The sequence below is a fragment of the Poecilia mexicana genome, unplaced genomic scaffold (genome assembly GCF_051168715.1).
Source record: "Poecilia mexicana isolate PSO_F unplaced genomic scaffold, ASM5116871v1 scaffold_14, whole genome shotgun sequence".
Lineage (NCBI taxonomy): Eukaryota > Metazoa > Chordata > Actinopteri > Cyprinodontiformes > Poeciliidae > Poecilia > Poecilia mexicana.
The window spans coordinates 7562478-7579555 of NW_028263383.1; the positions used below are offsets into that span (position 1 = coordinate 7562478).

At 38.1% G+C, this 17078-nt stretch overlaps 1 protein-coding gene across 1 annotated transcript in view; it reads right to left on the bottom strand.

Moving 5' to 3' along the window:
* Positions 1 to 2817: 2817 nt before the first annotated feature.
* Positions 2818 to 17078, bottom strand: part of b3glctb (beta 3-glucosyltransferase b) — a 30457-nt gene continuing 16196 nt past the window's right edge. Inside the window, exons 10-14 of the mRNA XM_014983196.2 lie at positions 16518 to 16631; positions 10315 to 10414; positions 8719 to 8838; positions 5144 to 5288; positions 2818 to 3158 (exon numbers count right to left, since the gene is read on the bottom strand). Of these exons, the coding sequence (XP_014838682.2) occupies positions 3024 to 3158; positions 5144 to 5288; positions 8719 to 8838; positions 10315 to 10414; positions 16518 to 16631 (614 nt within the window). The 3' untranslated portion in view covers positions 2818 to 3023. The remainder of the gene's footprint in view (positions 3159 to 5143; positions 5289 to 8718; positions 8839 to 10314; positions 10415 to 16517; positions 16632 to 17078) is intronic.

The following is a 17078-nucleotide window of genomic DNA, read 5'->3' on the forward strand; positions in this document are numbered from 1 at the left end:
AGCTTATACATTCTTATTGTGTTTGCTAAATGAAATGATAGATGTCCTAGTTGAGGTATTTACACCCCACCCTTGAGCAATGTCCGGAGGGATTAAGGAAAGTACTGCAAGAAAACCCAAAAACATTTGAACTTTGCTAAGAGAAGAGCACATTTTTGAGCTGGTTTGGATGGTCAAACAAATAGCAGATGAGATCAAAGCAGCATTCCCCCACTGTAATGAATCACAGTTTATACTGAAAGCAAGTTGCAAATGCATTGTTTTCATTTAAACATCATGCTTAAGCATTAGGGCTTCAAAGACAAGGAGGGTTTGGCAGAGTGGGCCATGTGTCTGCGCTGCTGCACATCTTCAGCGATTATTGAGTGAGACGCGAGTAGACCCTGCACAGGTGAACAGTCCATCGAGGATGCAGAAATTAACAGAATAACCACCCATGCACAGAATGAATGTCTAGAGGAAGTTTAGAAAAGCAAATCAACTGTACAATGTCTTTTGACTCATGCAGAGAACGCACAATGAGGACATTCTTACTGCAAGGCTACTGCGCTAAGTTACGCAACTCAGAGTGCCATCATGATTTTAAAGGGGGAGCTGTATGCTTATGCAGCAGCAACTAGCAAACACCTGCTGGAACTGCACCTCTGCTGAGCTCATCATACAAACTACTTCTCAGTAAGAACTGTTGTAAACAGCATAATGGAGGAGCATTGTTGTGATGACGGCAGAGTGTCGGGAAGAGCAGGAGCTTCTTAAAGAGACAGTGGACTACTTCAGAGCTGTTTTTAAACAACTGAAGTAACACAGTCACTTAATTTTTTGATAAAACAGCACAGTGTGCCTAGAAAACACATAACTCCCCCAATTTTTAATAAAAACTGTGGTGGAATAAAGTCTTTTTCTTTTTTACTGTTGAGCAAAGTAAGTGGTGAACTGAGGACATAAAACAAACTCAGCTGTGACGAACGTTCCTGTTTTCAGGGTGATTCAGAGAGAGAGAGAGCTTAGACTGCTAAATGTTGGGTTATTTTATTCATTAAATACATGAAAGCAATAGAATTTAGCTCCTTTGTTTAAGCAGCTACTAAAACAACACCTGCTGCATCCTTATATTGGATTCTAGGACAGACGGGATGAAAGATCAAGATGGCTGCAATTTTAGAGAAAAATAAAATTTCTGGAACACGCTACAAACAGAAATGATAAACTAGCAAGATTTTTTATGGTGTTCAGCTACATCTGTGCATGCATAAACTAGATGATGGGCTCAGCATTTTTGTTGGTGGGGGGAAACAAGACAAAGCTTGGAAACTCTGATCTGAGTTAGCGGCTATTCTTTTGAAACCATTCTTTGGTAGCCATAACACATTTGTCCAGGGATTTAAAATGGTTGAATTAGCTCATCTGCATGTCACTGAGTACTGGAACACATTAATAACACTTCTAAGCCAACATAAAAATGTGAAAAACCTAGCCGAGATGCTGCGGGTTGTTATAAATCGGTGTAGTGTCACATGCTTTTAACTTTGAAGTATGATTTGCCATAGATTTATTCCTGCAGTATGTTATCACTGGTACCCATAGCCTAGAAGTCCCACAGCAGGTTTCTCCAACCGCATATCTGGCATCCACACAGCCTTCCCACACACTCAGCTTGTTTTGTTCGGACCATTTCAAACCATATTTCTGTTTGTTTTTTTTGCCAGTTCACCCCTAGCGAGCAAAAAATAAAAAATAAAAAAAGGTGGGAAGGGAAATCAGAGTGCAAATGTTTCAGTGCGACTGTTAAGCCTCACAATCAGATACGCTGCAACATTTTGCAGTTTTGTAAAGCAAACTTTAATAAACTAGGTATTGTTTCGATTACGATTTTTGAACCAATCCCTGGGACTGAAAAATGTTCCCATCTGCTTCACAAAAGCCAGCATTTATCAAGAACGGCAAAAGTTTTTAGTGCCTACTTTAAATCATGAAAATATGCGGCTTTGTGCTGTAAAATAAAATACTACTTTTGAGATTTCTTCTGCCTTCACTTTAGTCTCAGAGCAAACAGATTCTCATGTTGGACGAAGCTTATTTGAGTAAATGCAAATAGTACTTTTCAAGTCATGAATTAATAAGGGGGAAACCTGGATCTGTATAAAATTTTATTGCCTTATTAAATTAAGAATTAAATGCGATTAACCACATTTTTGGTTCATTTTCACCAACCAAACACAAATATAATTATTGTGAGACCGACGTCATGTAGGAACACACAATAACATGTAAAACAAGCCGAGTACACTTGCCTTGGTTAAGGTCAGTGTTCAGGATTCAATAAGATGGATAAAATGAATTTATTTGAGGCCAAATTTGTCTAAAGTTGGCACCGGTACATGTAGATTATTCGAGCTCTGCAGCGCCATGCTGACCAATAAACATGCAGAAGTCGACATCTTTAAGATGTCACTCCCCCTCATTTTCATAATGAGACCAAAATGTATAAAGTAAAAACAGGAGACAAAAAATATCTGAAAACAACACATGGAAATAAAGACTTGGATGGGGAAAAAAACCCATAAAAATGAAAGAGATAGATGTCTCGAGTAAAAAACAACTTTCAAAAAAAGTACAATTTATATTGTGCACTTAAATATGTCATTTGTTGGAACTAAACTTAAAAAAATAAATAAGAAGGTTAATAATATTCACAAATTTTTTTCCCAAACTCTTATTTTTCTAATCCAAACCTAGAAAATCCTAAAATCAAATTACATACTTTTCCAGACGGCATACAGGAACCCTGACAGGGTTGTCAAAATAAAGGATAGTGAATTCAAAAGGCACATCACATTTTTATTACAAGAAATATGAAAACAATTAATAATTTTCCTTCTATTTCACATCTGTGCCCGTTCTGTGTTGGTCTAAAATAAAAGCGTGAAAAAAGTTCACATCTGTTTAGATGTTTTAGAACGTCTTTCCAGCGTTCTGACAGACACAATAGAGCTTTATAGCCGATATCCTCGCGAAGATTTTTATCACAGTTCATCTTTTAGGTGCGAGTCCTGCAACCAGTTTGTGTAGATGGCTACCGGATCCACACTCCAGTGCTTGTGGAAGGAGACGGAGTGCTGTGGGGTAATCCTCGTTCCTGCGTAGTCATCCGGTTGGGCCTACAGCAAAAAAATAAATAAAAATATAAAAGCTTAAAATTGGTTTCCTCTGTCTCCCAGTTGATGAAAAACGGTTCCAGTTTGGGGATTCTCATGACTAATAAATTGATTGATTGTCAACATTTCATTATAAAACCGTTGCAATGGCTGTTCTGAAGTCACAAGGTTGAGTTCAAGCCTGAAAATGACCACTTCCTAGTAGAAAAAGTTCTGAAATTAGGGTCATGCAGAGAATCAGCTGATGGGACTTTCACACTTAAACGTATTCTTCTTCACAATTTTATGTGTTTTTTCCCCCATAAATAATCATTATTCATTGAGGATCTATGCTGCAAACTGGATTCCAAAAAGGTTGGGACACTAAAATTGTGAATAAAATCTGGATGCAATGATGTGGAGGTGCCAACATCCAACATTTTATTCACAATAGAACACAAATTACAGATCAAAAGTTTAAACTGAGAGAATGTATCATTTTAAGGGAAAAATGTTTCAAAATTTCATGACATCAACAAATCCCAAAAACGTTGGGACAAGGCCATTTATACCACTGTGTGGCATCTCCCCTTCTTACAACACTCAGACGTCTGGGGACAGAGGAGACCAGTTTCTCAAGTTTAGAAATAGGAATGCTGTCCCATTCATGTCTAATACAGGCCTCTAACTGTTCAATCGTCTTCTTTGTGGCACCTTCCTCTTTATGATGCGCCAAATGTTCTCTACAGGTGAAAGATCTGGACTGCAGGCTGGCCTTTTCAGTACCCGGATCCTTCTCCTACATAGCCATGATGTGATTGCTGCAGAATGTGGTCTGGCATTATCTTTGTGAAAAATGCAGGGTCTTCCCTGAAAGAGACGACGTCTAGATGGGAGCATACGTCGTTCTAGAACCTGAAGATAGTTCTCTGCAATAATGCTGCCTTTCCAGACATGCAAGCTGTCCAGGCCACAAGCACTCATGCAACCCCAGACCATCAGTGATGGAGGCTTCTGAACGGAGCGCTGATAACAACTTGGGTTATCCTTGTCCTCTCTGGTCCAGATGACATGGCGTCCCAGTGGTCCATAAAGAACTTCAAATCGCGACTCATCTGACCACAGAACAGTCCTCCATTTTGCCTCACTCCATTTTAAATGACTCCTGGCCCAGTGCAAACGGCTGAGCTTAAGTGGAGCTTAGAAATGGCTTCCTCTTTGCACTGTAGAGTTTCAGCTGGCAGCGGTGGATGGCACGGTGGATTGTGTTCACTGACGATGCTTTCTGGAAGTATTCCTGAGCCCAGGCTGTTGTTTCCTTGACAGTGGCATTCCTGTTTGAGGTGCAGGGACGTTTAAGGGCATCCAGTAGAGTTTTACGGCCTTGACCCTCACGCACAGCGATTGTGCCAAATTCTCTGAATCTTCTGATGATGTTATGCACCGTTGATGATGATAACTTAAAAGTCTTTGCTATTTTATGCTGGGTAACACCATTCTGGTATTGCTGGACTATCTTTATGCGCAACAATGGTGGAATTGGTGATCCTCTTACCATCTTGGCTTCAGAGAGACACTGACACTCTAAGAAGCTCTTTTTATTCCCAATCATGTTGTCAATTGACCTAATTAGTGCTAATTGGTCTTCCAGCTGTTTGTTATATGTTCAATTTCCTTTTTCCAGCCACTTATTGCTACTTGTCCCAAGATTTTTGGGATTTGTAGACACTGACATTTTTAATCAACATATTTTTCCTTTAAAATGTTACATTTACTCAGACTAAACTTTTGATCTGCCATCTATGTTCTATTGTGAATAAAATATTAGATGTTGCCATCTCCACATCACTGCATTCAGTTTTAATTCACAATTTGTTTGGTGTCCCAACTTTTTTGGAATCCGGTTTGTATTATTGAATCTTGCAGGGAACTAAATGCCCTTATGATCTTGATTTTGTGGTATAAACTGGTAATGAGGGAAGAAGTAAAAAGCATGTCATGGCCTGTACCTGGTGGAACAGCGGACTGTGTGTGATGGGAACCAAGATGGCAGTGAAGCACCTCCCCAGCACCATGTCATCAGGAGCATCATCACTGTAGCAGCTGCAGCCACTGGAGAGCAGGATGGACACCGCCGTCCTACTCAGAACCATCCTGCACATGAACACACCATCTGTAAGAAGACGGGTCACTTCCCCGAAAGAAAGGAGGCACAAGATTTACTCAGACCTAAAGTCTGATGGGTTTGTTAATCTTTAATCTCTGTTTACTTTTTCTTTTCTTCTTCTGTCAGATTCAGATTCTGAATGCCATCAAATATTTAGATACAGATCTTTAAAGTTTACTTAAATTGACTTGAACTTTGTAGTGTGGAAGACCACGTCCAGAACAAAAGACAACTGGAAAACCCACACATGTACGCTTCACACAGATTAGCTTTAATGTCAACATAAGGTAAGCTCAAGTACATAAAACGACATAAATTCAGTATGTTTCCTGCAAAAACAAGAGTTTTAAAGACGAACAGCAATTCTGTGAATTGTGTGTAGTGTATATCAAAACTTTGTAGTAATTTAAAAAAAAATTAAACACCAATTGCCCTCTTTCACCCACATAGAGTGTTAGTCCACCTCTGATCCAAATAAGAATAATGCATACATTGACCAGTAACAATAAAGGAAGAAATGTTTAAACACTCTAACACAGTGGTCCCCAAACCCCCAGGCCGTGGACCAATTGGTACCGATCCGCCTAAGAGAACCTATTACGAGTTAATAGATGTAACTTTGCCTTAGGGTGAAAACTAGGGTTAAAGCTGAACAAAGTTAGTTATGCATTTCTGCACTTTTTATTTAAATATAATTCTGTGTGTGTCTGGTTGTCATATTCACAAATAGGCAAAAAGTACCTTGGCATAAGCCTAAACTGGGACCAGCTACACTTCTTTTTGCTCTCATTTAGTTTGCTTTTAGGCAAAGTTTGTCTGTAAGAGGCCATGTTTCTTAAAATAAAAACTCCAAACTGCACAAGTGTGCTGCAGCATCATCCTGAAAAACCAGATAAATATCTTGAATTTTATATTCATAGCTATGGCATCTGTCATGATCAGTGTTTCTGTGTATTTCTTTTTAGGGTTTTCTGTGTTCAGTTTCCTTCCTGTGAGTCTCTGTCTCTGCGTCTTCCCCGTTGATTGCTTCCCAGGTGTGTCTCATTCCTTGATTACCCTCCCTGTGTATTTAAGTCCACCTGTTGTCTTTGTCTCTTGTCGGATCGTCGTCGTGTGTTCCTCGTGTTGCTGCCCGTTGTTCTGTTGGACCATCACTAAAATTCATCATTATCGTCTTCATCTGGGTCCCCGCGTTCTGCTTCACCACCACCAACCACATCTCATGACTGCATCTTATTTTTATTTTTTGATGTGTTGAGAATCTAAACTGGAACTGTGGAAAATTTGCTTGTTCTGATTCTTATTTTTATTCTTTGTTGCGGGGCCTGTTGCATTCTCTCAGATTTTTCTCAATGACGCATGAAAAGCACAACAGAGACCCAAAACTGAAATGGCAGGGGAAAGAAGGCTGTAAAAAGGCTTTAAGGAAAAAGGTCAAGAGTTATTGATGGAAACAGAAAACGGGTAACTTAAGGAAAATGCTAATAACGCACAGCTCTAACACAGTATTAAAAATCGGATGCATCTTTTTAATGACAAAACGGATAACCTGTAGAAAAAAAAGCAATTCTAGTGAGTAGTATTCATGGTGTATCCAACTAACTGTTAAATAAGCTGTTGAGGGAGTTTCCTGAAGTTTTCTTACAACCACTGATGTAACCAAGAAAAGGGCAAAGAATACATTTTAGTCTTTATCGTGAGTTAAAATTTTCACGAAAGTAAAATGCTCGTTTTTGTGGCGCATCTGTATCTTATTTTGAAGGGATATGTAAATGTTACCATAGCGACCAGAGTCAGAGAGCGTTTGGGCCAGGGGTCCAGAGGAGACGAGTAGAGCTTGTGTGTCTTAAGTCTGGTTTAGACGGCAAGATTTAAGGATTGTCGGCCGATTCTCCAAACCTCTGATCACAGAGCTGATAAAAGTCCAACAGGTTCGATCGGCTCGTGTTCAGCCACACGGCAGGAGCAACACGAACCGATTCCAGAGGATAATCCAGTAAAACCCCCAACATACCATATGGGAATTTAGAATGACCAAACACGGATGACGCAATAGTGACAGTCTGTGGACTCATTTTAAGAGATAAAAGACGTAAGAAAAAGAAAAGGCGGTGGATAACAGACAGCGGGAGCAGCCGCTCTATTTCCTGCACTATGATTTGGAGGCGACTGTTTTTTCATAGTTAACATTTTTAACTGAATAAACATAATAATGACCTTTACATATAATAATAAACATTTCCACACATCATCTCTGATATCCACCGGACTCTCAGTTGCGCGATATGTCAGCTGTTTGGGATTCTCCTCTGTTCTGACATCACGGCGCGTTCTGATTGGCTACCTGTCACATTCAGCAGGTTGTATTCTCGTTCCCAGTCAGGGAAAACCCCACAAGCTGCGATAAAAGGGCAAAGACAACCTAATTGGACATATTCAGGCTTTGGTGGGAACACCAACATGCAGAGGCTTTATCTGATGGTTCAAATATTTTCAAAGTTACAGAGCTCTAATAAATTTAATAAAGCAAGTACGTGGAGATCATCGCTTTTTTGTTTTGTTTTTAACTAACCTTTAATTTACTGTCAAAACTGATTTATAACCCTGAAAGAGTTGGATGTAAAACTGTTTTTCATTCAACACAGAGGTTTCTGATTTTACAAAAAAATAAAATACATCTCAGCTATTCCCCATGTTTCTACTAGTACTTTGAAATTTCATCTTTGCTCCTGGTTTTTGAGGAAGGAAGGGCAATTTGCCATCAACCTGCTCTTTTGTTCCCTCTAGAGAACCTTTTCAGGACTCTGACTTAATTAGTCCAAAACTGTAATGCTACTTTCAGTCAGAAGAAACATGGTGGCCAATTTAAAACTTCCATTTAAACCCAAATCTGCCAGGCATATGAATATTTTTGAGTTTTACAGAGGGTACCTCTGTCCTATAATCTGGCGAGTATCACTGTTTATTTTTAAATTATTTTTAATCTGTCAGAAAAAATGTAATTGTTAAAACAGTTCAGCTTTCTCACCTGTATTTTGCAGTTCTCATTAGTTCTTAACGAGAAATCTGTTTCGACAGCTTAGAGCTCTGCAAAACCCCTGATCTCTGCCTCTTTGTTCTTCCCAGAGAGTCGATACTGCTTTAAATTAAAGGAATAGATCTTCAAGTAAGTGATCTGCGAGTTAAAGTAATTGTTTCTTTTTTTTTTTTAACCAAGGCAGAAGAAATGTATTCATATAAAGTTAATGAACTCACCCTGCAGCAGGAAATCCCTGAGAACAGATTTTTCTTGGGCAGGTTTATGACTGATTTAAGAACAAGTGACTTAACAAAGATGCATGACACAATCCCTTCAGATGAGGATTGTGTTGGTCAAGTTAATGTAGCATTATGACCTAGAAGGACATCTTCACATACCCTCCTCCTCCTGTTGTGTAGCTGTATCCGTTCTGCATCAGGCCATACCCATATCTCTCTCCCAGGCTCACTGCTTCCTTTGGGTTGTAGCATCGCAGCAGGCGCCGCAGCCGGGGCAGACTAAAAATAAACAATAACGACGAGCAGCCTGATGAAAACTAAACAAACCTCATGCATGCTCTGCAAACATTCAAAAGAACACATAAAAACAATTAATTCACACTGAACATTTTTATGGTTTTCTTGATAAATTGCTGGGATTAGTAAAACCTCATATACAGAATCACAGTGCTGGTTCTATTGGACCTCAGCACAGAATATGACTCTCCGGTCCAGAACTCAGTTGGTTCAGGGATTTCTTATCGTGTGGGGTACCCCAAAACTCAATTCTGGGACTACTTCTATTCTACATCTTCATGCTCCTATTAGCTCAAATTATAACAAACAATATGACTAGTTACCATGACTACACAGATGATACAAGGTAACCATGTGACCCTGAACCCATCCACGCTCTGAACAGATAGATGCTCTCTCCAGCTGAGCAAGAACAAAACTGAACATATTGTCTTTGGACATCCAGAGTCATTGCACAGCTTCAGTTAATACAGCTAGAAACTAGAAATCAGGCTCAAAAGTCTTTACCTGAGCCTTCAGTCACATAAAGACGTTTACAAAGTCGGCCTTCCATCACCTGAAGAACATTTCCAGGGCTAACATAATAAGACAAAAGTACACTGTAAAAACACAAATCTTACCAAGTATTTTTGGTGTAGTTTAGTGCAAATATCTTAGCAAACTTGAAATAAGCCAAACCTAACTTACAGGTAACTGTTCAGTAACTTATAGAGGTTTGTCTCAAGTAAACAATTCCTTAATATTGATGAAAATGTTCTTGTTCCATTGGCAGATTATTTAACTTGTAACAAGACATTTTCTCATCTTATAAGTTAATTTATCTGCCAACAGAATAATTTTTTCATCAATATTAAGAAATTATTTACTTAAAACAAACCCCTATTAGTTGCTGAACAGTTACTTGCATGTTAATTAGTCTTATTTTAAGTATAATAAGATATTTGCACTGGGAACTAGCCCAGAATTACTTTGTAAGATTTTGTGTTTTTGTATGTAAATCAGTTTATGTAAATCATGCAAATCATAAATGGACTCCTATTGAACTCCTTATTGGATTCAGTAGGAATCAGTTTCTTCCTTATTTCAGTTGTGGTATTGAAATAATGATATCTAAATGTGAAGGAAGACTGCATTTTAATTTATTATATAACTAAAAAAAGAAAAGAAAAGAGTAGTAAATATGGTGACATAAACATTTTAATGAAAAGTGTCATCAATCATTTTAACTGTTAGCTAAATCAGACGCTTTCTGGTTATCAGGAGAAGCAGTTTTCTTCTTGTCACAACAGAGAAAAAAGAAGCATGGATAGTAATCATGATCAGTTGCTTGAAACATTAAGGTAATGCAACAATTGGAATATTCCGAGAACAAAACACTCACTGGAAGCCTATGCTTTTTTTATCCATATTTTTTTTAGAATATGCCTTACTTCTTGGTGTCTGATGATAAACTCTTACCTGATAAGAGTATCATCATCAACAATGACGAGCCAATCAACCTTCGGCACAGCTTCACTCAGAAAACGCCTCATGATGGCAAACGTCTTCCCACAGTGTCCTTTTAAAGAACAAGCAGAAAGTTTGAGAACAGAAGTTGTCGTGTCTTATTTCAATATTACGCATACACATCGGTGTGTCACATGAGATGATTGTGACAAGGATTTGAGTGAAAAGAAAGGGTATGTGATGATCTAATGAAGATAAGATTTTACACTGTATGCTGTTTTTAGTCACACTGCGTCTGCTGTATTTTAAAATTAGATCAGCACATTGTTATTTAGCCCAAAGCATTAAATATTGATTTAAACACCTCATGTAACAACCATCTCCTGAAACTAGTTACACCCATAAATCTCTCATTAAAACAACAATGTGAGTTTTATTTTCCATCTGAATATCCCTGCCATCCTCTACAGCAGGGGTGTCAAACTCAATTTCACCGAAGGCCACTTCAGCATATTGGCCACCCTCAACGGGCCACACTGACGGTACAAATCAGGAGTGTCCTCCAGACTTCAACTTTTAGATGCATCCCTGCTAATATACCCCAGACAAAAGGTTGACTTTCCTCAATAGCAGCAACTCAATTCTGTAGAGGCTTATTATGAGTAAATGATCCAGGTGTTTTAGAGAAGGAACGCATCTAAAGTTGCAGATGGTAGCTCTGGAAAACTAGACTTGGGCAGCCCTAGCATAAATAAATAATGGTAGGGGTGTAATACATATACATTATAGACTTTACGCAAAGATTTAGTCTCAGAGGCAACTGAAATCAATTAACAACAACAAAAAAAAAATCATCTCATGGTCTCTAAACTAACTAAATGCGTCTTTCTGACCAGGGAGCTTAAAGCGTGTTGAAGAGTTATGGACCGGACGCTTTGGAGCGGCTGGTTAGGAAAGGCATTCAAAACATTTTGTTTAAATGGCGCGTTAAATTCAAGTCTCCATTACAGACCAGAGAAAACTAAAGAGAATGCAATGTTGTGTTAATCCATTTGAGGAGCCGGCAGTTTATCTTGAGGAAATAAATGACGACGCAAAAGTTAATTAGACTGTAACATGCGCAGTCCGCTGCTCAACCACTGCGGACGTGGCTCCGCCGCTGTGAAGAATTAGAAACCGCTGGAAGTAACTCATCCAGCGGATTTAACAAATGGAGCCTTCTTGGTGCACGTTACCCAGGAGAGCGGCGCTCTGGCGGAGCTGCAGACGTAACATCTGTCCGTTTCGGAGAAGCGAAACCTCGCAAAAAAATCATGGAAAAAGCGCACACCGGACCGCGCAACCTGAGTGAAGTTGGCCCCCCCACCTTCTTCAAATCAGACAAAATTGGTGTCAAACGTTTGTGCTACGTTTGTGCTGGTTTGTGCAGCAAAAATTTTCGTTTGTGCCGCTATCATTTTAAAGATATAAAGAAATGTTTCCAGAGGTCATCCAAGGTCAACCAACCCCCAATCTTCTTCAAATCAGACAAAATGGGTGTCAATCAACTCAGCTACGTTTGTGTTGATTTGTGCAGCAAAAATTTTTGTTTGTGCTGCTTTGGCTTTGAAGATATTAATGAAAGTGTAAAGGTCAAAAGGTCAACCAGCCCCCCAACTTTTATGAAATCCAACTTTCTTTATATCTTTAAAATGATAGCGGCACAAATGAAAATTTTTGCAGCACAAACCAGCACAAACATAGCACTAATGTTTGACACCAATTTTGTTTGATTTCATAAAAGTGGGGGGGCTGTTTGACCTTTTGACCTTTACACTTTCATTAATATCTTCAAAGCCAAAGCAGCACAAACGAAAATTTTTGCTGAACAAACCAACACAAACGTAGCTGAGTTGATTGACACCCATTTTGTATGATTTGAACAAGGTGGGGGGTTGGTTGACCTTGGATGACCTCTGGAAACATTTCTTTATATCTTTAAAATGATAGCGGCACAAACGAAAATTTTTGCTGCACAAACCAGCACAAACGTAGCACAAACGTTTGACACCAATTTTGTCTGATTTGAAGAAGGTGGGGGGGCCAACTTCACTCAGGTGACCGCGCAGGGTAAAACACTCACAGAATTCAGTTGATCTGTTTGGATCAGACGGATCCAACTGACTGATGAATTAGTGCAGATTTTTCTGCAGATGGGAACCAGGAGGAAGTGCGTTCAGACCCCAGCGGATGAAGTGATGCTAATTTAAGTGAAGTCGCTCAATTTAATTTATTAAAAGTTATTTGGGCAACAGTCTGTTTTTGCCACTACGGAGAAAAATGTAGATGCATTTATCTGCTTAATTTGTGATGGGATCTGGATTCACGGCGAATATTAGCTAAACCGCATAAAATGCGACTAAATAATCGATGTTAATATTATTGTAATTTCACGGATAAAAATAGTACATGACCGATTTTTTTATGTTGTCGGTAAAGATTAAAAAAAAGTCAAGCGCGACCAGCCGCCCTGACACCAACTCACACACATCTTCATTCACAGTCTTACTTGTAAATCGATTTTTCTTTTCTTGGACATTCTGATGTTAGCTTTTCCATGTCTCAGTTTTATTCGCTGGGAAAATCAATAAGCAGCTTGAGGTGACTCTGCTGGTCTCTAGTGGCGAGAAGCCGTAATATTTGCTGGTAACAATCGGAATGCATTATGGGAGATGTAGTTTTTAGTCAATTCGTGCTCAAAACCTATTTTAAGTCAATCATGGGCCTATAAAACGCTGAGTTTGACACATGCGCTCTACAGTGATCTAGAATGTAACTCTACAACTTTTCCTAACATAGATCTATGAATATGCAAATTGGATGGAGTCTCTCTTTTTCACCTGGAGCTGCTATTCTATGATTTGGTTTAGTCATTATAAAACTGGTCCATGCGATACAGAGTTTAAATGAGTTTCAACCGTTTATAATCTTACATTGGATCAGGCATAACGTTATGGCCACCTGCCTAATAATCTGTAAATCCTCCTTTTGCTTGACATCAACTTTTCACAGATGGATTAAGATCTCTAAATTTTGTAGGCCAGGAAAATCTCCTGCTGTGCTCCTCAAACCATCCCTGAGCCATCTATTCCGACTGCTGCATCCTGGGACTGTGCTTTTATCCGATATTGGCAACTCCAGACTCGGAACATCCCATAAAACTCATAAAATGTGTATAATTGTCTAGCCATTGCTTTTTGGCCCTAGTCATAATGTTATGCCTGATTTGTGTGTTGTACTGTTTATGATGTACATAAATAACATACAGCTCTGGAAAAAATGAAGAGCCCACTGCACTGATTATTCCATCAAATAATGATTTCTGAACTCTTCCTGAGTTAAAACATCAGTGTTGTTGTTTCTAAATGAACACAAACTTGTTTTATTTGCGTTATTTGAGGTCTGAAAGCACTGCATCTATTTCGTTATTTTGTTACTTCTCAGTTTTTGAAAATAAATACTAAATTTTTGCTTGGAATTTCAGAGACTTATCAGCATTTGATTTTACTCAAACATATAAAAAGTAAAACCAGATAAGCTGATAATTTTTAGTTGTTTCTTAATTTTTTCCAGAGCTGCATATATTTTTTATATTGCATGTTCACTGAAAATAGGGAATGTAACATTTACTGTATCAAGTATAAAGACAGTGAAGTAACTTTTTGCTGTTATGTTTTTCTATAGTCAATAATTGCCTTATCATCTTATTCTGAAACTCTAAAACATCCCCAAAAGTGGTCAAAAATTTATTATTTGAATTAATCAGAAATATAGTCAAGGCTCTCACAAGCATTTGGTATGCTGAGGTGACTGAATATTATCTATGTTTAAACAGAGTGGCTACAGCTTTGCTGTAAGTTTTACAGCATAGCTCATATGTGCAAAATGTTTGGTGTGTTTGCAATTTTTACATGAATGGATTTACAGAAATATAGCCGTTGGATTGAATAAAGTTTAGATCAGATGATAAAGTATCAAAGGAAATTATGAAACATCATTTGTACATATTCACATGTAAGGTAGAAATGCCTTATGGTTTAACAGAAATATATATCTAACCATTTCCTTTAAGTGAAACTGAACAGTATGAATCTGAACAACTTGAAGTAAAAATATGCTGTGGTTAGTTTGAAATCCTTTGTGAAAACTTGTAACCCTCACTTCAGTTTTTTTAGTTGGTTGCCATCACTTTATGAGTCTCAAGTGACTAATTAGATACTTCCTGTCTGTGCAAATTAAAAACAGGAGAGGAAATTATATTAACAAAACAGTTAAAATTTGGTACAGATGCATACACTGCTGAAAAAGGCCCTGTGGCTGAGACATTACAAAAGTGGAGACAGCAATTACATTCCAGAGCTTTTATAGTGTGTCTTGTGTATATATTTATATCTCGGTTGAGTAAACCAGCCTTGAGTAAACTGGTTCGTTTGTGAACAGCTCATTCAGGCTGGTGAACAGAGCCAAAGATCGTAAAAAACAGAGTGGGAGGAAATAAAAGAAAAAACTAAAAGGGAAAGGTTTCAAAAAAGTATAGAAAATGGGAAGCAGCTAGCACCTAATCTCTTCACTTCTGTGTGAAGGGACTAATCCTCAGAAGAATGGACACTGATGGAAGTGTGCTAGAATCAGCAGAAACTCAGGAAATAAAAATGTTTCTCTATTTTTCTCCATGTGGCTGCTTTCATGCATAATTTCTGGATATAGAAACTACTGCATTGAAATTCCATAAACTCTTTCCTCTTCATCGTGTGCCTTTTTGACATAATTATTAATTTACTTTACATTTATTCAATATTACTATTGTTAAAACTTGAAATTCTCATTTAGGGAGAACTCTGATTTTCAGTGGTACTGAGGTATACACACGCACGCACACACACGCACACACACGTATACAGAAATAGTGATGATTGTAAATCACTGACATTGGAATGAATCAAGTTGAAATAAGAACGCAGAATTTAATTATCAGCATAAAGAGTTAATTTACAATTGTATAATGAAACTGCAATGAAAATGATATAAATGGTGAACAGATGTGGTCCCAGGGGAGTTCCATGGGATACACCTGTGTAAACAAAACAAAAACTAAACATTTCCTGTATTAAATTACAAAATGTGAATGTGACAATTAGTGTTAAAGGAGCTACTGGTGATCAGTGGCAAATGTTTTTTTTTTTTTTATGCAACTCTTTGCACACCAGATATAGACACAAAGAGTAACATAAAAAGGGATGAAAAGCAGATGATAAAACTTGAACCTCAGTTTGCACTTGATAGTATCGAACCCCTGCAGGTTTCTACTTTTGCACCTCACAGAGCTGTCCACAGATTTTCAAAAACACAGTAGTAGCTTGCAGTAGTTACTGGAGACATACACGTGTTTTTCTCTGCCAGAAAACATTGAATAAGCATTTTGTAGCTCGGTATTTTGAATGTCCATGTCAACCTCATTGTTTCCGACAGCAAGGCAGATGGATTTGTCCTGCATGAAATAACTCTGCCATGTGTTATTGCTGTTTTGCTTTTATTTTTATATGTACGCTCTGTGTAATGACTTTGTCAGGCAATTTCTGTTTGTTTTCTAAAACAACAATCCAACATTCAAATATATACTTCATTATGCAACTCGTTTTTTTTTATTACTACTTTTGTTCAGTTGCTAATGTTTGTAATTCAGTGTCCGATGCCATGTTCCCTAACATTTGTTCTCATTGCCCACTGGCAGCATGTTTTAAAAGTGTCCCTGATCCAGACAGATAATTGCATTACCTGCTCAGCATGCCATCAAGTCCTGCAGAGGCCTGCTAATCACCCATTTATAGTGCTTTGCAGCAGGTAAACATCTACCAAACCCTGGACAGAATGTCCTAATGATGAGGGTCAACAAATCTAATAAGTTGAAAGTCGAGGCAAAATGTTTTAAAAAAAGGTTATTTTGATGACATTGTTATTGTGAGGCCTGATGCCTGTGGGTATCAGCGTAGCAGTGATGGTAAGACAAACGGCAGAAAAGACTAAACTGTACCGTTTCAAACTTTGTGTGAGCCTGTAACTCATGAGTTACAGGCCCAAACACAACTGAAAAAGAGGAAGTGGTAAAAAATTATGATGGAAGTCTTTTATGTTCATCTTTGTTTACAGTAAGCAATAAATGCAGTGAGTAAGTTCACCTCTCTCAGTATTGGGCACTCCAAGGTTGATGGTGGGTATGGAGGCATCAGTAACATCGCTGTAGTACTCTAAATAAACAGCGTGTTTTTCCCAGGTGGACTTCACTACTGGTACTGTGAGGAAGCAGAGAAGAGAAGCAAAATATCAACATTAAACTCAGACGTCAACCTTTCGGAGCTACAGAGTCAAACAGACCTCTTCCAGGGTTTCCCCTAGAAAATCTGCTAAGTGGTGGAAAGGCCACTGGGGCTGCCAGCCAGCAGCCCACTGTGTTTATGTGTTAAAAAATGTTCAAAGTTAACAGGAAATTTGAAAACATGACTAGATAATTATATTAGAAGATCTCTTTCTCTTTCTTACTGTTTATTCAATGTCACATGCTGTTTTTATTTTGTTTTTAATTATGTAAAGCACCTTGAAATGCCTTGCTGCTGAAATGTGCTATGCAAATAAAATTTGATTGATTGATTGATATTATTGACAATACTTCAACAACAAAAAAGGCAATCAAAAAAATAAAATTTAAATTTTTTTTGTACTTAAATCCTAATGAAGTAATC